Source organism: Anastrepha obliqua, chromosome 1, assembly GCF_027943255.1.
Source record: "Anastrepha obliqua isolate idAnaObli1 chromosome 1, idAnaObli1_1.0, whole genome shotgun sequence".
Classification (NCBI taxonomy): Eukaryota; Metazoa; Arthropoda; class Insecta; order Diptera; family Tephritidae; genus Anastrepha; species Anastrepha obliqua.
In genome coordinates, this window is record NC_072892.1 from 11,655,501 (window position 1) to 11,683,138 (window position 27,638).

Genomic DNA, 27,638 nt, shown 5'->3' on the forward strand with positions numbered 1-27,638 from the left:
CCATGTCTTCAAATTCGAGAACAAATAGTAACCCGAGAGATCCGCGGTAGAGCCAAGTCTGGGAATAGGGGAGATATGAAACGAGTTGGAACCCTATTTTCATTAATTTTGCGACCACAACTGCGGAGGCGTGAGCTCGGGCGTTGTCGTGATGGAAAAGCACTTATTTGAAAATCACTCGACTCAAACAAATGCTAAACACAAAGCAGTAGACCGATCTGATTGAAACTTCGTATGTGTCCTTCCGAGAAAAGCGACTAACTACACATATCCTTGACATGCACCAGTAGGGCCATCTCTCTAACTATGCATGGACTTTTCTAACGACCCCTCTAAAAACAAACACCCATTACCATGTAAATTATTTAGTTTTTACGAGTCCCACTTTTGCACCGTTATTACTTTGAAACTTTAAAACAATTGCAGCGCTTCATTGAGTTCGAGAACTTTTCGCAAATGATTTCGTAAAATATGTAAATTTTGCTTTTATGTTTGTGTGTAGCTACATCTATGCACTATTATGCACTCGTTTAACAAACATAAGTGGGGAATCACCAAACGTTGAAAATTTAATAGGAAACTCCCTCGAATTGCTTTTTGACATTTAAAATGCAAATATTAATAGAACAAACAATGGGCAAAGTGACCAAGTGTTGACATGTAGGTGAAGCCAATGCTTAAGCACACTTGCACCAGGCATAAGTACTTAGTATGAAAGCACGGGCATGTCGAATGCAGCGGAGCTGAACTGACCGGAATGAGTGAAGTGGACGGAAACAGTTGAAGCTGACAAAGTGTATTGAATATAAAGTGGACTTTTGCTGGCAGCTGCGAAAGCGTCAAAAAGGTGGGGAGGAGAGAGAGGTAAACGCAAAAAAGTGCAGCGCAAATGTTCTGCGTGTACTACATATTTTTATGCTCCTATATATTATATTTGGTTGTATTTACATACAAATAGAAAAGTGTAAAAATGCTGCTGCCGTTAACATGCATTCTGCTCACATGCACATGCATACAAGTATAGTACAAGGTGGCGCAAAATTAATCACCCATTCGGAAAATTTATAATTTATGCAAATAGCGGCGTACGTGAATCATATTTGACATTTGCGCGGACAAGCAATGGAGCGCCTAAAGGTCAAAATGAGAGCAAAAGTCATCCTTTATTTAATTTAGTATTGTAAAAAAATTTTTCAAAAACAAAATTTAATAATATCCTTCTAGAAAAACCTGTAATAGTGAATAAAGTAATAACAGTGTAAAAGGACTCGTAAAAACTGAGTAAATTACATAGCGACGATGTTTTTTTAAAGCATGAATTTCATTAAAAAAAATCATAGGTGCATGCAAATTTTATGGAATTTACTATTTATAAATAGTGTTACAAAATAGAAACTACGACTTCAGTAACTAGTCCCAAACTAGTTCAAAATTGTCGAAATTGCGCAATTCTGGACCAATGCCATATTTTATGGAATTTACTATTATTACAAAATATTACTATATTACAAAATAGGAATGACGGCTTCTGTAACTAGTCCCAAACTAGTTCAAAATTTATGAAATTGCACCATGATCAACCATTGCCATATCTAAGCGGTTTTATCCCAATTTACGTCATGGTATTCATTCAGAGTAAAAGGACTCGTAAAAACTAAGTAAATTACACAGTAACGGGTGTTTTTTTAAAGCATAGATTTCATTAAAAAAAATCAGAGGGTCATGCAAATTTTATGGAATTTACTATTTATAAATAATTTTACAAAATAGGAACTACGACTTCAGTAACTAGTCCCAAACTAGTTTAAAATTGACAAAATTGCGCAATTCTGGACCAATGCCATGTTTTATGGAATTTACTATTTATAAATAGTTGTACAAAATAGGCACTACGGCTTCTGTAACTAGTCCCAAACTAGTTCAAAATTTACGAAATTGCACCATGATCAACCAATGCCATATCTAAGCGGTCATGGTTCACTAAACATTCAGAGTAAAAGGACTCGTAAAAACTAAGTAAATTACATAGTAACGGGTATTTTTTTAAGCATAGATTTCATTAAAAAAATCAAAGGTGCATGCAAATTTTATAGAAATTTATAATTTATAAATAGCTTCACAAAATAGGAACTGTGACGTCAGTACCTAGTCCCAAACTAGTTCAAAATTGATGAAATTGCGCCATTCTGAACCAATGCCTTATCTAAACGGTTTTATGCCAAATTACGCCATGGTTCACTAAACAGTTAGTTTAGTTTATGAGAATGAGAGTAGCTTTACTAAGTTTGTCGCTGTCATTTGAAAATGTAAAAAACAAAAAATTATTCAAAAACAACTCGTGACCGCCCTACTCCTAAAACTTTAATTAAATGACCGATTATAACCATAGTATTTCATATTTAATTCGATTTTTCTCAAAAGTGCTGTTCACTTTTCTTCCTAAACGACGCAATAACCTCCCAAGCGACTTGAACGACTTCAATGAGGCGCGCCAATCTATTTTCTGTAGTGGGTCGCAAAATATTATGATAACTAAATCAGTTATCTTTATCATAAGCTACATATGTGTGTATATTATGTAGTGTTTTTGTGAGTTACATATGTATTATGCAAATATTTATTTCAAAGCAAGATATCTGCACGTGTCTCATAGACTACGAGACAGCCTTTGATAAAATACAACATACCAAGCTAATTAAAATAATGGAAGTATTGGGCATAAATAAATATGACATAAAATTTATACAGAGCGTATATTTGCTACACACAGCAGAAATTAGATTCGGAGGCATTACCGCTATAGAGACAAACATCAACATGGCAGTGAGACAAGGACGCATACAGTACGATCTCTATTATTATTGAACGTGTACGCAGAAAGAATCTTTGAAGAAGTGAAAAATGGCGCAGAAATATGTAGGTATTAAAGTTAATGGGGCATATACAAAGTGAAGTCCAAAATAAACAAGACTGAGCTAAAATAGAAACGACAGTGGCTTTGTTCTGATAACTGTTTTGCGCGATCTAAAAGCTTTTCAAAAGAGTATTTCAGCTCATTGACCGGAATGTCTTTCAGGATGTCGGTACAAGCCTTTTGGATGACCTCTACGGACGCAAAACTTTTTGCTTTCATAGCCAAATGCAATTTTCCGAATAAGTAGAAGTCACAGGGAGCCATATCAGGCAAATACGGTGAGTGATTGATGGTTATAATGGGATTTCTAGTCATAAAATCAGCCACAAGAGCAACAAACGCTTCAAAATGCCATCATAGAAAATTGCATTGACGGTTTGGCCCATTGGCACAAACTCCTTGTGGACAATTCACTTGGCATCGTGAAAACAAACGAGCATCGACTTGGTTTTTGACTTCTACAAACCAGATTTTTTGGCTGGTGGCTCGTCTGAAGCCTTCCTTTCGACGCTTTAACGCTTAGTTTCAGGTTCATGTTGGAAACACTATGTTTTCTGTCACCAGTTACTATGTTGTAAAAGAAGTTCTAGTCTTTTCCCGCCTCTTTAAAGAGGTCTTTCGAATGTTGAATTCTGAGCAATTTTTGATCCTCAGTTAATGTGTGCGGAATTAAACGTGTACAGACTTTTCGTAAGCTCAAATGATCAGTTAAAATGCGATAAATCGATGTTTTGGAGATATTCAACTCCGATTATATGAATTTCATCGATGATTTCGGTTCATTTTTGATAAATTTACAAACAATTTCGATATAGTTTTCGGTGATTACAGATTTTGAGTCATTGTCGTTTATGTCCTCACAACCACCTCTGAAAAGTGGAAACCATTCATGAACTCTGGCACGAGATAGGCAATCATCGCCATAAACTTCTTTCATAAATACAAATGTTTCGGTAAAAGTTTTACCGATTTTAAAACAAAATTTGATGGTAGCTCTTTGTTCGAAACCCATTTTTGTACCGATGACACAAACATGCTGACACTTTAGAGACAATGACTTCGCTTCCAACCGAATATCACCAAGTTTTCACTGGAAATCAGCTAGGGATGTATCTTCCAACGCACTAACTCATTAAAAAGATGGCGCCATCAAAAACATTTTTATGACGCCAGTCTTGTTTATTTTGGACTTCACCTTGTATAAATAGCATTCGCTACGCAGACAATACAAACGCTTGTAGTAAATAATTTGCAGAATCTTCAAAAGAATGATAAACGAAGCAGAAAAGCACAGCAAAGACTTCGGGCGAAATATAAATTTTGATAAGACCAAATTTATTATTGTAAATAAAAGCAGCACAGACTATTCAAATGCGAGACTGACCAAAGAAAATAAGACAATAGAAAGAGTAAGCAACTTAAAATATCTAGGAGCATGGCTGAGTGACCAATAATACCATGATTAATGAAATAAGAGCATGGAAACGGCTGGAAAAACCTTCATGAAGATTAGTAATCTATTGACACCAATTGAATTAAAGGCAAGATTTTTCAAATGCTACGTATGGGCGGCATATTATATCGATGCGAAGCCTGGGCGTTGTAAAACTACAAGCATACACCGACGTGAAGTCTTTGAATTGTGGAATAAGCTAGACTAACAGACTACCAAATGACAGTCCTCAATGGGATGCCTTCAATGAACAGACTAAAAAGAAGAAAAGTCGCTTAATTCGGATGATGTTGACTGTTTTCTTCGATTTCTAAGGCGTAGGGCACCATGAGTACCTTCCATCGGGCCAGACAGTCAATAAAGAATATTATTTATCCGTTTTGAAGCATTTGAGAGATGCTGTACGTCGTAAACGGGCGGAAATGTGGGCAAACAATTCTTGGATTTAGCATGATGATAACGCGCCATCGCACCGAGCCCAAATTGTGCTGGATTATTTGACCAAAGAGTAAGTAAATGCCGTCGTGCAAGCACCGTATTCCCCTGATATGGCCCCGTGCGACTTCTTTTTGTTTCCCAACGAAGGAGATGAAGGCTATCCCTTGGACGGCCGACCAGAGGTGCATGAAGGACTGGGTTAAACGTTGGCACATGTGTGTTGCTTCGGACCGGTGATATTTTTTTAAGGAGGTAAAATAAATTTGCCTGAAATTTAACTCTGTTTTGTTTTATTTAAACATTCCCGGTACTTTCTGATACTTTCTGGGTAAAATGAGGTAACAAATACGACATTTTACAACTGCTGATACAAGGAAAAATTAAGTGACAAAAAGGACTTGGCAGAAAAAAATGACTTGGCTTGACAACATGAAAGAATGGACAGGCATCCAATTAATTGGCGAGGCAGCTAGAATAATAATTGTAAAAGTTATCACTGTTTGTGTGGAGCCCGTTTCTCTAGAAGTCCCTTGCGGACTTGCCTTGGAGATTCATCTGAAATCAATCGGACAAAAGAAATTGGTTTTATTAATGATAATCTTGTGCCTCATCGAAGTTTTTTTTTAATTAACAATATGGCGGCTTCAGGCAATATTTTTCAGATTTTCGAGAAAAAACCGACAATTAATTGCTCAAGAAAAATCGAATTTTTTTTATATTTTTCAAAAGCAGTATAAATTTTATTGAAATCTACCAAGCGGTTTTTAAGTTACAGTGATTACCAGTTCAAAAAACATAGTTTTGAGAAAAATGCATTTAAAGTTCTGCTATCTGCTCCGAAGCGCCCGAGCGCCCTTTGTTAAAAAAATGCAAAATTTAATTTTTTGAAAATTCTGACTACCCCTAACCCCTCAATAAGATGACCTGACAACCATGTGGCTAAGACCAAAATAATGTTCCCACGGCAGTCACTTCTGTGTAACCGGATTGACCCAGATTTAGGTATATTCGGCCATGGACTACCACTCCCCGTTCAGGTATGGGGAGTGTTTATGCTGCTACAACAACAACAACAACCAAAATAAAGTTTCTATGTAATCGCGAATATCCAGCATCGTTACGCCAATTAAGAAGAAGAATAAGAATTTTTATATTTTGATTTTAACCTCAAATTCTTCAGTGAATTCGAAATCTCTCAAAAATTGAAATAAAATATTTATTTACATTTACAATAGTAGGCTTCTGGTTCCATTCATAATTGCAAAGATTCACCACTTTCTGCTGCTTGAGTTGGCGAAGCAAGGATATACAAATCATTTCAACTCCTGCCTTATTTTATCAAACAACTAATCATTCCAAATTCGATTTTTATTTTAGCAATTCTTCCATTTTATCATTCGAAAATGTCAAAGGATTCAATTATCTGCTATTAAAAAAATTATCTTCCGAATTATTGTTGTAACTGTGATGAAGAACTACTAAACAAAAACAAATTAAAAAATGGAATATTTATTGTTTGGAGAGAGAAGTACAAAAAGATTCAAGTCTATCGGATGGATGATTTGTTATAATATTTTATTTGCCGCAAATTTTAAAACTGCCATTCTAAAAAAACGCGTTTAAAATTAAAAATCAAATCAAATGAATTTGGCGATTGGCGATGATTTTGCAGATCGCCATTGGCTTCAACTTTACTCTACTAAGAGTGTTTTGCAGAGAAGAGAATATAGAATAAACGGAGCGTGTCAGAGGAGGATTTAGGAATACGAGGTATGTTCAAAAAGTATCGTGAATATCGTTACGTATCTTCTGCTCAAATATGAACGAGACGGTATCAATAAAACGGTCCGCGGATGACATATGGCAAAAATAAATTTTTTGTTTTTTGGTAGGACTGTTATAAGCTTACATGGCAAATTTCAGCGTGATATGTAACATAGTTTGTTTTCTGTGCTACTGTAAACAAGTCAAGCTCGAGTGTGTTCTTCGATTTTAACGATGGAAATTCAAAGAATTTGTTTGAAATTTTGTTATTCCAACAAAATATCGGCTTCAGACGCCTTAAAAATGTTGCAAACAACCTATGGGGGCTCTGCTCTATCGCGTGCACGTGTTTTCCAGTGGTACAAATCGTTCAAAGAGGGCCGTACATCGGTTGAAAACTTGCCTCATGAACGTCGTCCAGCAACATCAGTAAACGACGAAAACATCGGAAAAGTAAAGGAAATTGTGCTTGAAAATCGCACAAATCGCAAAATCGGTTAACGCTGAATATTATTTAGACGTTTTAAAGCGTATGGGCGAAAACATTTCTTAAAAGGAAGGAATTGTGGGACAACAAGTCATGGTTCTTGCATCACGATAATGCACCAGCTAACACATCACGTCTTGTTCGCGATTGTTTGAACAAAAATAATGTTAATATCGTTCCGCAAGCACCGTATTCGCCTGATATGGCTCCATGTGACTTTTTCGTGTTTCCCAAGCTCAAGTTGCCGCTCCGTGGAAAACATTTTGAGACAATTGAAGTCATAAAAGAGAATTCGAAGAGCACACTCGAGCTTGACTTGTTTACAGTAGCACAGAAAACATACTATGTGACATATCACGCTGAAATTTGCCATATAAGCTTATAACAGTCCTATCAAAAAATAAAAAATTTATTTTTGCCATATGTCATCCGCGGACCGTTTTATTGATACCGTCTCGTTCATATTTGAGTAGAAGATATATTCGAACTTCGATTTTTTTGTGACGATATGTTGGTCTTCGATTTTTACCTATTCAAAAAAAATTGGATCACAGAACCTGTATCAAATTTTGTGTGAAGAACGCAATTAAGTGCGCGGATGCATCCCAAATGTTGGCTGTGTCATACGGGGAAGCTACTTCGAACCAAAGCAACGTTTATCGGTGGTACAAAATGTTCTCAGAAGGCCGAGAAGATGTGAGCGACGAAAAGCGTGCCGGACGCCCGAGCACTTCAACAACAGACGAAAAAATTGATGAAGTGAAGAAAATGGTATTGGCCAATCGTCGAATCACCGTTAGAGAAGTCGCTGAGGACCTAGACATATCGATTGGCTCGGGCCATTCATTTTTTCCAATGATCTGGGCATGAGACGGGTCGCCGTAAAATTCGTACCAAAACTGCTTAATTTCGATCAAAAGGAGCATCGCATGAACATTGCTAATGAGATGGTGGGCTCTGTCCGCGACGACCCAAATTTGCTCCAGAGGGTTTGTGGTTATAACGTGGAAACCAAAGCTCAATCATCTCAATGGAAGCTGCCGTACGAACCAAGACCGAAAAAAGCGCACCCAGTTCGGTCGAATGTAAAAAATTTGTTTAAAGTTTTCTTCGATTGCAGGGGCGCTGTGCATCATGAGTTCTTGGCACAAGGTAAAACGGTCAATAAGGAATATTACCTGCAAGTTATTCGCAATTTGCGCGAAACAATCCGGCAGAAAAACCCGGATTTGTAGAACAACAAAAATTGGCTCTTGTATCACGATAACGCCCCTGCTGACACATCGTTGCTTGTGCTCGACTTTTTGGCCAAAAACAACACGCTAATGATGCTACAGCCACCGTATTCCCCTGATGTGGCCCCCTGTGACTTTTTCTTGTTCTTCGGGAACTGAAGAGGCCCATGAAAGGACGACGCTACACTATGATTGACGAGATAAAGGCGGCATCGAAGGAGGTGCTGAACAAGATAAAAAAAATTATTTTTTTAAGTGCTTCGAAGATTGGAAAAAACGTTGGCACAAGTGCATAATATCTCATGGGGATTACTTTGAAGGGGACAAAATAGATATTAATGAATAAATAAATAATTTTTGAAAAAATCACAAAATTCGCGATACTTTTTGAGCACAATGAAACACGACACTCGTTTTGTATCATAGATCAATTATTGTCACTTCAGAAGAATTCCTTGCTTGAATCCTATCATTTGTGAGTAGCGAAGATCAAAGTCAATAATATGTCCAGAGGGTAGCAACTGATAATGTGCAACTTTTTTCTATTCCAAACAAACACCATTCAGTATTTTTCATGCATTAGAATTTGGTATTAACTACACCACGTTACACACATTCTGTCCTATGAACCAAATATACATTTTCGGAAAGGGGATAAAAAATAAAAATACACGTGTATCGGCGATTTTCATGTACACGTAAGAATTTTTTTTTTTGTATTTTATAACTTTAAACAAGCAATTCTTGTATGCATATCTGTATAGCCACACGATCTCAGGATTAGCTTAACGGATTTGAATGAAATTGGGCACACAGATAGTGTATCATATTTCTAGACTTTCCACCTAAGTGTTGCCACTGACAATGTTTCACAGGGTTGCCACCTGTTCGAAATTAAAAGAAAATTGCATGAGATATGCCGATGTGGGTATCAAAAGAAAGGTATTCCTCTCCGCATTACAATAGATATATAAAACCCCAATTTTTTTAATAATTTTATTATATTAAAATTAAAAATTGTTACATTAAAATTTTTAATGCTTTTAAAGAAACTTAGGCACTTTATTTTTGCGTTTGTAAGCATTTGTGTCAGTATCGCGACAAATAGACCAAGAGTATTCGTTAAGCATATGCGTAATGTCTTGTCCTTTAAAGCGCTTTTCAATAGCCGTCCTGATGGAACCTTTCGCCATGTTCATCGCTACAAGCTCCTAAATCACCAGGGAAACAATCCAAATGATTGTGAAGGAAATGGATCTTTAGCGACATTAATATGCCCATTTCGCCATATGCCGAAATCATTTCTGCAACAATATTTTTATAATTGTCAGCTCGTTTGTTGCCAAGAAACTGCTCAATAACGGCAACTTTGCCTTTCCATGCACGTTGTTCGATAGCATTCAATTTTGATGAAAATTCATAACTTGCAACTATTTTTTTTATCTGCGGACCACTGAAAACACTTTAAATAATACACATCATTAAAAAAATAGTTACTAAAAGCCTTCGTAAAAAAAAATACCTGCATGAATCTTTGCGCCGCTCAGTTTCGGAAAAATATTGCGCAAACTTGCAATCGAACAGGTGGCAGCCCTGTGAAACATTGTCAGTGGCAGCACCTAGGTGAAAGGTCTAGAAATGTGATAAACTATCTGTGTGCCCAATTTCATGCAAATCCGTTAAGCTAATCCTGAGATCGTGTGGCTATAAAGATATGCATACAAGAATTGCTCGTTTAAAGTTATAAAATACAAAAAAAAAAAAAATTCTGACGTGTACATGAAAATCGCCGATACACGTGTATTTTTATTTTTTATCCCCTTTCTGAAAAAGTATATTTGGTTCATAGGACCGAAAAAAAGTTCGTTTTTGTAAAGCAGTGCTATACTAGCTGACCGTCCTGGCAACCAGATTTGAGCGTAGCAATTATTCATATTTATTTCTCTTGAAATAAAAAAATAAATAAATAAGACTTTGTAAATGGAAATTTTATTCATTAACCTTTTTGCAAATCGAACGTATTTTTGTGTGTCCACCTTTTTTTAAATGGTAATGGATGTTGAGTTCTCTCGCAATTTCACAACCATTTGCACATAAGCTGATGTTGGAGCTTATTCGGGTAAAGTTCATCAGTTGCTTATATGGAAGAGAGTAGCAGTTATGGATTTCGTTTTTATAATTCATAAGCCTTTCTAATTCCAACTCAAGTTTAGTAATTGGGATTTATTGCGCGAGTTATTTTCACTACTCGCAGAAAAACGCATATATGTATACGTATGTAGGTATGTACATAAAACATATTTATATTTATTTTTGGCAGTATAAATCACTTTTGGTCCAAAGCATTTACGAAAGTATGCCAACGTCCATTTTTGAGCAGCCGCGCATACCTGAATATGTAGGTATATTCATACCAGTAGCCGAACATAACACACACTTGTATGTATACTTATATATATGCATGTATTTATGTTCTTTCGCAATTTAATGCTTTTTTGTTTTTGGGAAAATATTCGCGAATATGAATAAATTTTATATATAAAAATATGATGCACAAAGGCATTGCAAAAAGTCGACCTCTTGTATAGCATGAAAATAGATACACACATTTGCAAACTTATGGAAACATACAAATGTACATATGTATATGTAGAAATGTCGTTTGTTGCAAGCCTTCGTCCTGTCCCTGTAGGACAAAATACTAGTTGGGAATTACAATAAGACCAGTTCGCTTTCCAGTTCGTGTTCTATCATTTTTCCATGAGAAATGTCAGTTTTCCAGCTATGCATCAGCCAAATACCAGTTAAAATGCCAATCCATACAAGCCAAACAAATTCTAGTCCAATATAGGCCCCTTTTTTCGCCAAGACTTAGCAAGTGGCGAATAGATGAAGCAAATGAGAGAGCAACGTGGGAAAAGAGCTGCCTTCAATGGCATGTGCTGGTAAGGCAGTGCGTCCTAATGCGCTACAGCCATTCTCGCTAGCGGCGAATCTTACTCGATAACTTTTTTCTTGCTTTCGCATGTAAATTTTTCGTCAAGTTAATCGAGTATAGAGATAGCGAGCGGGGAAATCGCGAAAAGAAGAGACCTTATGTTTCTGAAATATCCAGTTGGAGACTAGTTAAAAAATTATAAAATAATCTATTTCATTCCATTCCAAAGTTGTAAAATATTCAATTTCATATTAAAAGAGTATGCATATAAAATATATATTTTTTGCTACTACTACATAGGTGCCGAAAGCATAATTGTCAACGTATCAACCTTACCGTAAATAATTCGCCAATAGAGAACGTGGCCAATCTTAAAATACTTGGTGTAATTTTTGATGATAAGTATACTTTTACACCCACTGTTCAACACTAAGAACTAACCTTTCACTTTATTAAATATTTGGTGTCAAAGCACCTTCGCATACATCAAAACACATTTATCATCATTAATCGATCCCTCGTATTATCTAAAATCGATTTCTGTCTACCTATTTACGGCTGCTGTGCCAAACAGCATCTAAACCTTCTCAATGCCCCTTATCATTCAGCGGTCAGGCGTAGCCTTAACGCCTTCCCAACGTCTCCTATCAAGTGTGTTTTAGCTGAAGCTAGTCTTCCTTCTTTCAGTGAAAGATATCAAATAACCACTCTTAAACGTATAGCCAAATTTTCAAGCACTACTAATAAACTTCAAACTCAACACATTTAAGACCGCTTCTCGGCATAATCGGCCTTTCAAAATTTGGTCGGTCCACAACTACTACAAACTCGATATTTCTTTACCGGCATCTTGTTCGAAAATTAGTAGTCAGTGTCCCTGGAAACTCCTTCCTTCATCAATAAATGTCGACCTTCATGCTCTCCGTAAACTCAACACAAATGCGGTAGTTTTTGTACAACGTTTTATGAAAATAATTCATTCGCAGTCCTTAAAGGGTTGGATAACAATTTTCACCGTACTGACCATAATACAACTTTTGCTGTGGTAGAGAATGACGGTAGCCTAATATCCAATGGTTGGCTAACTCCGAATAGCTCCATTTTTTCTGCCGAGGCATTGGCTATCCTTCAAGCACCGGAGTATATAACAAATAAGTCTGTCAGGCTAGCGCTGAAAAATATCTTTAATGCTAATCAGATCGTTTGTTGAATCAGGGATAAATTAATAAAATATCCTAACAAAATAAAGCTTCTATGGATATCTAGCCACGTAGGAATCCCTGTAAAAGCTGATGCAGCAGCCAAAAATACATATTCCAACCCCTTCATCGCTTTCGACACATTCTCCTCGAATGGCATCCGTAAAATTATGAACCTCCATTCTTTCCACTTGAAAAAGGTTGAATGATTTAATCATCCATACACCCTTATAAACTCTGATTGTAAAAAATCCCTATTCCCAACTTCCCTTTCCAAACACCAGATCAAATAAAAATTTAATGCTAACTAAATTTCAATTTTTATGTGTCCGGTTGCTGCGAAGATTTTTCTGCGATAGCCCTTTGTTGGAAAGCCCATTTTTTATTCAATTGAAATGCTTTTCTTAAGGGGTCCCGGTGGTGTAGAATTTTGAAAAAATCGATTTTTTTTTGTTTGATATTTCCAAAATCGAATTTCGAAAGGCTTTTATGAATGTACTGACAAATTTTTAGAAGGATATTCCCAGTATTTTCGATTCTACAGCCGTTTTAACAGGTAGAATCAGATTCGTCACGCGGCGGCATCAATGGTCCCATTTAAATGGTCAAAACTTTAAACTCAATTATCTCAAAACTACTCTTTTCGTCCTGGTGTTTTCAAAAGAAAAAAACAAAAACTATTCAACCGATTCGTCTGAAATTTTAATAGTTGATTCACAATATCAATTGCTATCGCCGGTACTAGAATCATATTATGTTTTCCATTATTTCGTATTTTTTAAATAAAAAACTGAAAAACTCCCGATTTTTAGAGTGTCAAATTCAAAACCGCGCCATTTTGTAAATTTTTTTTTTTATTGTAATATAATTTTTTGTATAATAATATTTTTGGTTTTTATGTTTCAGATAAATAGAAGAGCCAAAATGCACAACACCGTTCAGGTCCAATTTTTCGGGAGGGTCAACTTTTAAAATTATTAAAATTAAAAACAAAAAAAAAATTTCATTTATGTAAAAGAAATTAAATAAAAAGCTTAAACAATTTAAATATCGTTTTTCATTTTTTTATTGTAAAAAAAATTCCTGAAAATACCTAAAGAGATATAAATATATATTCAGATAGCCAATCGGCCCTGGAAGCTTTAAAATCGACTAATATTAACTCGAAGACAGCAAAAGAATGTATCGACGTTTTGACAGAACTATCACAGTACTTTGTAATAAACCTGCTCTGGGTGCTGGGTCATAGAGACATAGAGACATAGAAGGCAACTGCAAAGCAGATGAACTAGCGAGATTGGGTACCACATTACCGATCCAACTAGACAAAGCGAACATACCTATACCTTTAGCAACTTGTAAGATGCTTATAGGCAAACACACTATCAGAGCTGCAAACAGGCTATGGACTCAGTCCCTGACCTGTACAACAAGTAGGACTGTTGAAACTGAACAGGAAGGACTCGAGAAAGAAGAAGTTGTAACGACATTAAAGAAGAAGAAAAAAATTTTCATTTATGTAAAAGAAATTAAATGCGGCTGCATGGCTCTGGATAGAAGAAGGTTCAATATTTTAGAAAAAAGTTCCTTGAATAGCTTGGCAGAAGTAGCCAATATAAAAATAGCAGGCTTTGTTAGATATATTAAAGGCACAGGTTGGTTGAAGGAGGACAATGTACATACATAGAGTTTTGTAGCCACGCAACTATACTCGCACTTTGCACGCTTGCCACGGACCTCCTTCCCCATTTTTTCACACAAAAATTGTTAGTGAAAAGAAAAATTTCAAATGAAAATAATTTGACGTTTATTTTAAATTTTTTCACAGAACGCGAATCGAAAGTGTAATAAAAACGTGAAAAAAAATTTTCATTTCACGTTTACGCAGAACAATAATCGGCCCCCAGTTTTATTTCAGTCAATGACGAGCCTTTTATTAAATACCAGCATTTGAACTAAAATTTTTTCATTCTGTCAAGTTCGGCTTCTCCCTGCAGGGGTATTATGCATACATACAAATGTGTATGTGTTTGCGGTTATGGGCACTTATACTTTCGTATGTATGTATGTGCGGATAAACGTATTTTCTACCGTCCACTTGCTAAAAAAACCGCTTTAACATTTCTCTCCATACGAGTATATGTAAATATAATGCGCGTATGTGTACGTGTAGATATTGTTTGTGTTCACCATAGGCAATTGAAATGGAGTTGTAAACGTTTTATTTCCGGCACATGAACTTTAAACGGAATTGGGGTATTTCCTGTCAAAACTGCCTTTCAGAACTGTGAAAATATTTTTGAAAGAAATACTTTTCGTGGCAATTGGTTGTGAAAATATACTTGAAAAGTCCTCGTGTAGCTACGAGGTTCGAAACAAATGTATATCTGAAAAGTGCTCCGAAAATGTCCAGGTTTTCCAAATTTCCGCTTTTCGCGTTTAAGTGAATCCCCTAATTGAGTTACACTTTTAGTGTTGTTGTAATGTTAATCCGCATGCTTGCGCATTCATGCGATTATGTTCACACATAAATGGGTTAGTATGCGGCCATGCGAATGCATATAAATTAGTAATTAAATTGAATTAAAATCCTAGTGGGTGTATGGGTACAAATTTATTGTTTAATTTTTGTTTTTACTTAAATGCAAGTCCATGAATACATGTGTGTTAACATTTATAAACTTTTAAAATGCTGACACACATTTGGCTTTACTGAAACAATCTTCTTTTAAAACGTTTTCAATTCTAATTTGTTCAGACCAAATTTTGAAGTCGATTTTAAATTAACTTCCCGAAGAGGTAGACAATTTTCAGTTTATTTTAAATCTCTAGTGGCTTCAATTGAATACTACTACTAATGCTTGCCCATTTCCGCTCCTGGGGCATAGGGCTTCGGGTTGGAATGGGAAGTTAGAAGAAAGGGGCAGGCATATAGCAGGTTTAACCCTTTGGGGACGAGTGTCGGCATATAGCCGTCCAAATTAGTTAGAAGCTGTAAGGCTCGCGACGTCAGTCGTTCTGAGCGATAAGACACGCACAGGCATAGTAAAAGAGTCCCGTTCTTCCTTATAATGTAAACTTACGATGCGATACGACGGTAGAGTCAGAACGTTTTTAGTTCTGCGATTCAGTATCTCAGGGTCACTGCCCAAGGCTTTTTATATATTTTAAATTTTATCCCACGCACGATAGTGACAGTTCTAACGAATATTACCTTGAATCTGATAAAACGGAAAATGACGGCATTACTTCGTCAAGTGGAAGTGAAATCCGTGCAATAACGAATCCACTCAGGCATTTCAACATTAGCAGTGATAGCAGTTTATTTAAAATTATTTTTTAATTTTATGAAAAATTTTGCTTGTGCTAAATAAAGCCCTAGTTTTTATAACGTTCAACGTATTTATTTTCTTTACTGCGCAATCCAATACCTCTCGTCCTCAGCGACGGTACCCGTCGAGCGGTTCCGTCCCTAAAGGATTCAATATTACACACCTGGAGAATTTCATCATCAGTATAGTAGCTTGAAGCGGTTAGTACAAATGTAATAAGCCACAGTTAGTCCTCATTCTCCGACCCAAAGTCCCTTTCTTCCTTTTTCCCCCTGTTTGCTCCTTTCTCCTCTGTTTTTCCTCTACTTGGCATCACAATGGACGATTTTTGATATTTTGTCCAAATGGGCTCCTCGCATGGGAAGCGATTTTTGCTAACCTAACCTAGTCTATACAGAAACAATATTTCTAATTTTTCAAAAACTATGAACTTTCTATATAATAAGAAGTCTAAAGTAATTGGTTTGACAACTCCTGAGATATGGAACTTTTAACACTTCCGGTACGTTAGATTAGGTTAAGTTGTAATGGTTGCCCAAGGAATGAGCACACCTGGACGATGATAAACGGATTCGTCCTTTGTGATACCATTGTGAAGGAGGTAAGGGGAAAGAGAAAAATGATGGGACGAAAAGAGAGGGCGGGGAGAGGTGGTGGTTTAATGGTTAGGAGGATGGGTTTAGAGTGTGTGGACTGTGAACGATGACTGTACTGCGTTTGCGTCAACCGCTTTGTGCTGCCGATAAAATTCATGAGATTTTTAATGGCAACGCCAGGTATATCAGCAGGCGTAGCAAAGAAGTAAGAGACAAGACGCCTGGATCTTAACCCCGCCAAAGCAGGGCAGCTATAGAGAAGGTGCTGAGATGATTCCACCTCATAATCCATTCACCCAGCGCAAAAAGGACTCGAGGTAATTCCAAATCTCACAGCATGTATTTCTCGCACATAGTGTCCTGTGAGAAAACCCACGAGATTCGAGAGCTGATATTTTGTCAACCTCAGAAGCTCGCCCGAGCGCCCCCGATCCACACGCGGTCAGAGGGATTTCGCAACCTTACAAATTTGTGTACTTGCCCAACGCTCGCTGAGTTAGCGCGAAGCTCATCTTTCCAGGAACAGACCGTAAGTAATCAGGGGGGTCCCAATTCTGTCCCTTCATGGGGAAATCACCTCACATGTCCCTTGTTTTACCTGCTCAACCACCTCACAGTTTTTCGAAATGTCGCTGTCACCAGGAATGACCAGATGAGCCTTATGTCGAAGTATTCGGACGCAGTCGAAAGTGACCAGTTTCAAATGCACCGTCGTAATATTTACTTTCTTGACTGTTAGTACGCATGTGAGCAGCCAATCAGCTGCCTCCTTGATTGAAGCTACCTCAGCCTAAAACACACTGCAGTGGCCCGTTAATCTGAATTTGAGTCTGATGGGGAGCTCCTCGCAAAAAACTCCTCCGTACGTACGTAGTACTCGTTTGGCATTAAAATTGGTCGAAATATTTTATTTCGTCATTTTACAACTTTTACTTACATATTTAATTTTATTGGTAATATAATATAATATTTTCTTTTAGGGCTTAGAAAATACATACAAGGCGCAAAATTAATCATCCAGTTTGTTTTTGACTAACTTTTTTACTAAATAAAAATAGTAATTTGCGTGCTCCAGTGCTTGTCTGTTTGTATGCTGCAGCTGTCAAGTTCGCAAGTGTCAAATATGATTGACGTACGCCGCCATTTGCAAAAATTATTAATATTCCGATAAAGTGTGATTAATTTTGCGCCACATAAATAAACCTGTATAGAAAATTTTTCGTTGACGGACAGCACTCGCACGAAAAAGAAACTACCGAAAATTTAGCTTCCTCAAAGCAGCAAGGCAGCATAATAAAAAACAAAAAAAAAAAATATTTTTCAATGCTAATGGGAATAAAAAGTGGAAAATCATGTTGGCTGAAACTCCCGCCTGTGCTCGCAGTAATCGATGAAGTAATTTCAGACAAGAGAAAAATACTAGCAAATTCAGCGAAAGCTTTTTCACTTACCTACACCTACAACGCTAGCTTGGTGCTGATATGCGTTTGTGTGTAAGTGTATGTTTTTCCGTAAATTTTTATGCAAATGTGCACAAACGCACGGTCGCATGTACCTGAGTACACGTAATTAAAGATACACCTCTGAAGCGTGCTTGCGTGACAGATTTTGCCTCTTTGTTTTGTCCTCTCCACGCAATCTGCCATCAGCACATTTTCCGAGAGAAAGGTACACGCAACATCTGATCCTTTAATTGATTTCAAGCAAAGAAAGATGTTGAACTTCCTCCCCATCTATCTCACGTGCGTTTCACAATAACAACGACAACGGCTTCTACGACGATCGATGGTAGCCATACACCACAAACAAATCAGTGCCAGCAAACTTGCTGAGGCTGATAAAGCAAGCACAGTGTGTATGTGTGTGCGTGTGTGTATACATGCGAATTGAAAAGTAACCCTGAGGTCGAAAAGAAAATTCAACTTAAAACTCAAACCAAAAATTTTGCAGAAGCCAGCGGTGCGAATAGTTGATTGAGCGTCTTACTGGGTGCGAGCGTGCCGCCATATTGTGGCATATGGCAAGAAGCAGGCAACGAGTATGAGATGGGTTGGTGTACGTGCTAACAGTCAAGAACTGTGCATTAACCGTCGCAGCAGCAATACCTCGTGTGATGATGTGTAGCAGGCGGAGGAGGTTTGTGCCTTCTCCTTACAAATACACTTTTATGTACACAAAAAGATGTAATAAAAATACAAAATAAATCACTTTGACCACAACACTCTTATATCAAAGCAAAGTGGCAATTAAAGTGTGAATCAAATATCCGCCTAGCTGTGCTGCATTTCTGTTAATTTGTTTTTGGCTCACCCAAGTAAATTTGCAATTGCAAGAAGAAGTATTGGAAGGCTATAAAATAAATGGAAATTCTACACAAATGCGACAATTATAGAAGAAAATATCGAAGAAAATTTGTATTTGCTAAAACGAAGAGTGTGCGGAAGCTTGTAAATGATTGTCAATGTACAACAGTAAAACTGAGTGGACTCGTAAATGGGCTTGAAATTGTTTTACCTGTACTTTAACATGAAATTTTATGTATTTACATATATACGTATATACATTTATAGGGTGAGCAGATAGCAATGTTAGTTTTTTCCAATTTTAGTGGCTGTCAAAATTACCAATGACATCCTGCTGTTAAAATATCAGTAGGCTTTGCCATTTAGCATCGCTTAACGCTTGCCACACGTGTGGAAATTATTTAAAACTATTAACGAAATCGCTGTTCAGTTGTAAATACGGAGATCCGAATTTGGGCAAAAAAATTGTCTTCTCGGACGACAACCCTTTGTAGTTCAGCGCCCATGTAAAGGAGATGGCGCTACACGCCGTACATGCCACGCAATCACGATGTACAAAATGCGAGGTGTAGCCAACATCACATCGTTAACCGACTCTCAGCGGTTTTAAAGGAATCAGCCGATTTTCCGACATATCCAGAATCATTACATCGGTTCGTCACGTGAAGAAGAAATTTGATGGCATATTTTAAGTAGAATTGTACTTTTTTGACTACACATAATTTAAAACAATACAAAAATAAAGAGTCTTTCAGGCCTAAATGTCAGTAGAGTATAATTCCTAGACCCTTTTTATATCTTCCTTTGAGACATTTGAGAAGTAGACAAATATACGATTTTACACGATGGAAAAGCACACTACTGTTGAAACTTGTTATAAAAATGGTCGATATTTAAGAACAACATATCGCAAAATTCGTGATTTTTTCTGGTGGAAATAATCGCCGGAATGAGTCCAATTCAAAGCTTGGTGAAAACATTTGAAGAAACGGCTTCGGTTGAGGATAGAAAAGCACTGACACGCCAAAAGCTGGACGTTCTGTTAAGAATATCGCAGCTACAGCGAAAAAGTGTTGTTGAACACTTGACGTTCTCAAGACTTCTGGTAAGCCGATTTAACTCTTCAAGTCCTCTTATAAGAAGGGCGAAATTAAGGTAATTCGATCTGAGAACTTTAACGTAAAATGGATTATTAAAGTGAAGAAAGGAACACTGAAACTTAATTGGCCGAGTAGACCTGGACAGTTATTATTTTCCTCACGATGCTCTGGAAGGGCCACCACCTGGGAACGCCACCAGTCTCGTGAGGTTCTGTGAGCGGCGCAGTCTGGGCCTTGTTCTATGTTGCGATGCTAATGCCCAGCATACAATCTGGGACAACAGCAAGTGCAATGGATGGGGTTCTCGGCTATTCGAGTTTATCGCTTCCTCTTGCCTAAACATAAACAGCAAAGGCTTACGTTTGTAACGACTAGAAGGCAGTAGGTGATTGATCTCACCCTATCAAATTCAAAACTTGGGTGATCAATAAAGAACTAGAGAGTTCTTGCCGAAGATACGTCCTCGGACCACAGGTACATTGAGTTTCAGTGTGGCGAGGGGGCACAAATGCCATTGCCCTCTAGAAACCCCAGAAAAACAGGCTGGCAGAAGTTCAGGGGGCATTGCGGGACCTTGACGTGACGCCACCAAGACTTAGGAAAAAACAGGGCATTTAGAAACTCAACGCTGTCTTAACTGAATGTTTTGAGTCAACGTATCCAATTCGACATTTCCCTGACCGGCCTCCCGTTCCTTGGTGGAATCGAGAGCTCCAGATGTTGAAGCGTGAGTCGAGAAAACTTCTAAACCGGGCCGTGAAGACTAACTTTGCGACGTGATCAAAGCTTAATGTTTATATAAGATATGATATCCGGGACAACTAGCAAGTATGGCACTCAGACAACATTAAGTCTATTGTACTGACTCGGATTCCCTTTTATTTTCTTTAAATCTACTCGACCTCCGAAGAAATCTGAGTAGATCTTGTGGAGCCAAGGTGGTCATTTCTTAGCACATCACTGCCAAAGGCCTCAAGCCTGATTCGAGCGAAGGCGGGGCAGACGCACTGGAAGGGGTTCGACGTCTCATCCTCCTCTTCACAGGCTGGGCAGAGTACACTGTCTGACATTCCTATCTTTTCCATGTGCATTGCCCACAGAAAATGGTCCCTAATCCGTCCAACGATATATTAATACATCGAGAATGTACTACAAAAAAACGGTTGACCTCGGCAGAGTGCAACAAAGCGAAGCCGCACAGATAGAGACACAAGAAGACGAGAATAAAGCATGAAAGCTGGCTACGCTAGACCCTCGATATGCTAGACCCAAACGTGGGTGAATAGAATCGGTCCTTTATGGATGCCATTATGAGCCCTCCCGAAGTAATATAGAAAGCAGTCCCAGGAAGGGTGTCCCCCAGAGGGAGAGGAGAGATCGTTTTAGTGGCCACACCACACGACGCAGTAGACGACGGTCGTTGTAAGTGCGAAGGCATTTGAACCCTGCCTACCCACCAAAAAAAAACCAGCTGTCTGCATTCCTTTCTGCTTAATGACAGGAGGATTTACGACAATCGGTCGGACATGATATCTGTTTTCCACAACAAAGTTCTTCGCTTCTTGAAGGGCATACAGCTCCGCTTCAAACACAGATGCATGCATTCCAAGAGCAAAGTGTAGTTTTGTCCCGCTTTATTCAACGTAGACCCCAAAGCCGGAACCGTGCTCGGTGCTGGAGTCATCAGTGAAAATGCGAAAACGAAATGACGGAGCATTTTCCAACTTCAAACGAACTAAAGCATTATATAAAAATTTTCTTAAATATCACTAACAGAGAGCCCCAAAAAAGCTAGGTTGGCATATGCCTTCCGGGTAATAGAGTTAATATGGATAATGAACGTAAAAGACGCAACAAAAATAACTCCAAAATCACGAATTTCATTGACTGAGACAAGAGTTACATTTTAAATGTAATAAATTCAGAAAAGAAGATGGCTTGATGACGTCGAAACAGACTTAAAAGCGATGAACGTTCGTAATTGGAGAAATGAGGCAAGAGAGAGACTGAATTGGAGGAGGGCTGTTGATGAAGCAATGGCCCATCACAGACTGTGAAGCTAAAAGAGAGAGAGAGAGAGAAAAGGGGATTCATGGACTTGGAAAACGTCATGTGCTAACACTTGCTTGTATTAAGGCATACTTTGTTTTGTAGAGCCCAGCCATTCAGAGCATTCAAGTCTTCCTCTAATAACAATGTATGCGATAGAGAGGAGATCCTGCGAAAAAGTTTCAAATCGTCTGCATAGAGTAAATATTTAGAATACTGGGAACAACGACCTACGTCATTAATGAAAAGTATTAACAAGAAAGGGCCAAGTATGATATGCTTGCACCAGAAGTTGACACAAATGTATGGGATTGAGTATTCCCGATTTCAACTAAAGAGATTCTACATGATAGGTATGATTTCAGCCATAAAAGGAAAGCCGAGTAGAAGCCTGTTTCTGTGATCTGCTTTGCATTTTTATGTCAGATGTTGTTCAATTCAAAACGAAACGTTCAAAATGTTTTTGCGAAAGTTAAAAAAAAATATTGATTTTTAAAACCACACCAATCATAATCCAAAAACCGTAATTTCAAGTGAGATAACCAGCGTATTGTATTGAATATTAAAATAATTTGAAATCTCCCAAATGCAAAAGACAAATTAATTACAAAAGACACAAAGAATTCAAACGGTTCAATTTGATGAGCAGATTTTTCGAATATTAAAAAACTGGAAAACTTGACAGTAACTTCTTTATGGCATGAAAGGACTTATTTGAAATAGTGCAAGGCGTTTTATTTTTACCTCATTATCAAAAAATATATATAGAAATGGGTTAGCATTTATTCTTATCTTTTACAAGCCAAAAACCCTTTCGATTTTGTTTTTGAGTAACTTTTTTCCAATTAAAAAAATGGCTTCGAGTGATGGAAATTTTTATTTTAACATTTACGAGCTCCATTGTTTGTACATTTTGTCAAAAAAGTGCCAGAAATTGTTCAATAAAACGCAAAATAATTGTTTAATCATCAAAATTTCTTTTGCGGCCTTCAAAATAGGCTCCATTCGAAGCAATGTACATATGCCAACGATTAGTCCAGTCATCAAAGCATTCCGTTTGAAAAGATCTTCTTCAGCTCCTTCCGCGAATTCTCCTTAATGGCCTCTATCGACGCAAAGCGGCGTTCGCGAAGTGGCAATTTAAGTTTTGGGAAGAGGAAAAAGTCACTGGGGATAAATCCTCAGTGGTTGTTCGATGGATATTTATCGAGTTTTTAGTCAAAAAAGTTTTCCCAATATGAGCTTTGTGAGACGGAGCGTTATCATGGTGCAAGATCCATGAGTTTTCTTTGCACAAATTGGGCCATTTTCTACGCTCATTGTCGCCTAACTTCCAGATAACATTCTTTATTTACCGTAGAACCATTTGGAACGAGTTCCGAGTGCACAACACCATGATAATCAGAGAAAACGAGTAGCATGACTTTCACTTTAGACCGACTTTGACGTGGTTTTTTTGTTATCGGCTCATGTGGATAGCGCCATTCAGCCGTCTGTTAACTGGCTTGCATGTCAAACTCATATACCCACGTCTCATCACCTGTAATGATGCACTGGATAAACGTTGGATCTGAATTCACTTGCTCAGGCATGTCTTCTGCCACCTTCTTCCGATGAAATTTTTGAAAGAAATTAAACTCTCTTCTCGGCCCTCTCCAAAAGCACACTCGCCATAGGCTTTCTGCAGCATATTCAAAGATTCGGCACACGAAATCCCGTCCGGTTGACTGATATTATATCATATAAATGCCAAAAACAAGCTAATTGACAACATTCCAGCAAAATAAATTTAGACATAGGTGTAACGCGTGCAGTTCCCGATATTTTTTTGACAGAATGTATGTTTGCATACGTTAACTTTCTGGCTGACAAGTGTCAAATATGATTGACGTACGACGCTATTTGCAAACATTATAAATTTTTCCATAGGGTGATACATTTTGCGCTACCTTCAAAATAAAGCCAAAATGAGATCTCACACAGTTGTTGTTCTATTTAAATTTCTTTCCTATCATTCTTATCTGGTCAACATATGTAAAAAAATCACCTTTTATTTATTTAATTTTCGTTTGTGTGTCCCGAGTAGTACACATATGTATGTATGTATGTATCAGCACTATGCTAAATACCCGCAAAGCTTTAAATGGTCTTATGGCATAAAATTATACCACACGATAACTTTCAATGTTGCTGAAAAGTTAGCCAGTGAAAGTTTAACTGTTGATCTCTTTGCTCTTTCGCTTTTCTAATACGAAATACAGAAGAAAACTCTTGGGTTTAGCATAACCTCTCCCCGTATAAGGTACTACTACAGAGAGACAATGTATGTTACTTATTGTGCGCAAACGAAAGTTCAAACACAAACAAAAACCGTTTGTGTAAAGTTTATTTTAAGTTATACCATACAAAATGAGTAAAATTTGCTCAAAATATATCGACAACAATAAAAGCCATTTAAACTAGTTGTTAGCTCCTCTTACCTTTTATATACAGTCGCTCGTATTTATAAGTGCTTATGTGCACTAGATAAACACCCTACTACTACATGTAAATATATATCATAACACTTCCTTCCCCATAACCCAAAAACCGTTTCCCCAATTCTCTCAGTAGAAGTTGTACACGAGGTTTGCATGTATTTTAAAGTAGCTCTTCCTAAGAGGGGGGAAATTACTATTCATGTACGAAATGGTAGAAGTCTGCATTTGTTGTAACATAAACATACTTAAATTCTGCTTTAGCTCAGCAGAAATTTTCTTTAGAATTAATTATTTGTTAGTTTGTTACTTTTATTTTTATTTAATCAGCAAATTGCGTTCTTGTAAGAAAGAGTTTTTGTTTATTTGGCCAAGTGAACATAAATTGTCGGCGCACTTAGCGGTGTAGGTATAAAAAAACGAAGTAGGTGTAGAGTTGGCGTATGAAGAAGAAAATTAAAGCTTTGAAACGGTAGAATAACTACTTGGAAATTCATACTTATATGTATTTGTATTTTACTACTGGAGTTGGGGCAGATCAGTGAAATATTAAATAATGAATTGTGTATTTAGTTTTTTCTTAAGAAAAAATTATGCCACTATCTGCATAGTCGAATGAGTTTGTGCGTAACTATCATTTGATAGTGCCCGGGTTTGAAACACACAGAGTGCATTAAACAAGAAATAGCAGTCGCCCCTTACTACTTACTAGGCAAACCTCCAAATGTATATCTGCATTGAAAAAAGCGCCTCATAAAAAACCATTTGCCCCTCCATCTGTTGGTCTCTTCATTTGTGGAACAACTTGATGTTGACGCACACCACAAATTGGAGGAGGAGCCCGATTAGGTACATAGGTAAGATGGCAAGAGTAACCTAGGTACACTTCAAGTAACACTTACGTGCCATTTTGATACCATAATATGGATCAATAAGTGTGAAAGGATTTAGGGAAGAGAAAAACCTTCTACAACCATCCAGTACTGTTGATGTAGTGGAGGAGAGAAAAGGAATCTAGGCTGGAGAACTTCAAGTCATCCCCAAAGGAAGGCTAAGGATTCTCAAGCGCCTAGCCGCCAGAGACAGACATTTGCAGAGAATGTGTTCAACAATCTCTTTCTCTGCAGGATCCCCACAGCTTCTGCAATAGGGGTTGTACGGAATTCCAAGCTTCTCCGCATGAGTACCGATCACCCAGTGACCAGTGAACACCGTAATGAGTTTGTAAATTGAATGGCGGGGGCTTCCCATCATCTTAAGCGTTCTGTTTCTATCGTATTGAGGCCATAGTGTTTTCGAAATAGCACACGAATCGCGTTTTTTAGAAAGAAATTGTGTAGTTTCCCTTTAACAACGGTCAAGGGGACACCGATGTCTGAGAAGGGGCAGCTGAAACCAGTTCTGTCGACCCCTTCCTGGCAAGCTCATCGGCAATTTCAATTCCCTCTATATTCCTGTGCCCAGGAATATAAATAAGGGAAATTTTTTCTGCATGTTCAAACCGTTTGAGTGCCTCCTTACAGGAGTTCACCAGAAGAGAGCTGCAATACGGCGACGACAGGGCCTTGATCGCAGCTTGGCTATTGGAAAAAATATTAACGTCTCCCTCCCAACAGCGATCCCGAAGCATTTTGCATGCTTGCATGATCGGAAAGACCTCTGCTTGAAAAACGCTTCATGTTCCCGGCAGTTTAAAGGAAACCGAAATGCTGGCTGATTTAGAGTAAATCCCCGCTCCCACTCCAGACTCCATCTTGGAACCGTCAGTGAAAACAGAGGTATCTATATCCGTGCCGACTCTCCCCTCTTTCCAATCTCGCCTGATCGGAAAGACAGCCATAGCACAACCCTCAAAACCCAGTTTGCGGATGGAGAGATCAGTGCGAAGAACAGAGAAGGAAGGGGAGATCTGCTTCAAGGTGCTACTATGCCCTACAGGAAGTTGTCTCAGAAGGCAGATCTCCTTCAACCTAATAGCGCTCTAAGCAGCAATGGATTTAACCTGCAGATCAACAGGAAGTAAGAGCAGAATAACGTTGAGCGCAGCAGTGGGACATGTTCTACAAGCACCAGTGATGCCCACACAGGCAGTTCTCTGCACTCTCTCTAGTTTAGTGGTGCTGTAGCCCTACTGAAGAGCTACCCACCAAACTAGGCAGCCATATTTCAAAACTGGCAGAACCACCTTTACCCCACCCCTGTTTAAGCGAGTTAAAGCTTCATCCATAGCTACTAACCAAGGGAGTGGCGAAGGTCGCCCTGCGGTTAAATAATCAACAAAGTATGTACCTATACGTATGTATATGTTTATGTATGTGTTTTATTACAGGCAGTGGGTCAAATTGAGCATGCCAAACTATGTACAGACTGTGTACAGACTATGTATGTATGTACGTGGTAAGATGAGGAATGCTGTGGTAGCTCAATCGTAGAAAATGTCAATGACGTCATAGAAATCGTAGAGTAGGAACCGCAAGTAAGCACTTATTCCACTGCATCAAACTGATCTCTAGAAGAAGCTTCGTTAAGGTTTAAAAAAAACTCGTAACACCCCTTTTATAATACATCGATATTGGATGTTAAAAAATTCGAAATCAATTATCTTTTTACAATGCAAAGTTAAAACTAACAAAATTTCTCACCTAATTTTAACTCTTTATTAAAATTTACTCTTCAATTTCTGCATACAATGTTGGATACAATAGAAATTTTTCTGAACAAAAGTAGAACCATCAAACCATTTCAGAAAAAGTTTCACTAGTTTTAGAGCAAATTAATCATATTCATATTTGTCATCGAAATCTTATTTGGTATACTCATAATTGTAAGTATGTAAGTAATTTCTCCTTATTCACTCCATTCACAGGTCACTCCTACAAAAGCATTAACGATGAAATTATTTGGGTGAGCATCGGCATGGGCGTCACCATAATTGTCCTAATAACAATCGCACTCTGCTACATCGCTTACGAAAAGTGTCACAAGAAACGCGAATATTACATTAATGCATAACGCGACATGCTGCGGTCCATGTCAAACGACGTTTTAGAAACGGTGAATTTTAACGGCACTTCGCAGCCATTTTTGAAAATGAACGCCATCACGCCATGCAACACACGAAAGGCACCTAACACATGCAATGGCAGCGAAGTTGCAACAACGTAACCAAAAACTATTTGCACGGCGTAAGTGGGCGAACTAACGGTACATCGTGCTTGTAATAAGCACAGGAAGAAGAATAAGTAGCGGAAGCGGAAAGAGAAGATAAGACAGCACGAAGAAACGTCGAATGAGTAACCGAAAGTAAAATATGTATGTATGTATGTGGGTGAGTGTGTGTGTGGGGGAAAAAA

At 37.8% G+C, this 27,638-nt stretch overlaps 1 protein-coding gene across 1 annotated transcript in view; it reads left to right on the forward strand.

Annotated features, from left to right (window-relative positions):
- The window catches only part of LOC129236060 (uncharacterized), a 36,332-nt gene extending 9,035 nt beyond the window's left edge, over nt 1–27,297 (forward strand). The window contains exon 2 of the mRNA XM_054870248.1: nt 27,152–27,297. Coding sequence (XP_054726223.1) covers nt 27,152–27,297 — 146 coding nt within the window. The remainder of the gene's footprint in view (nt 1–27,151) is intronic.
- Nucleotides 27,298–27,638: the final 341 nt, after the last annotated feature.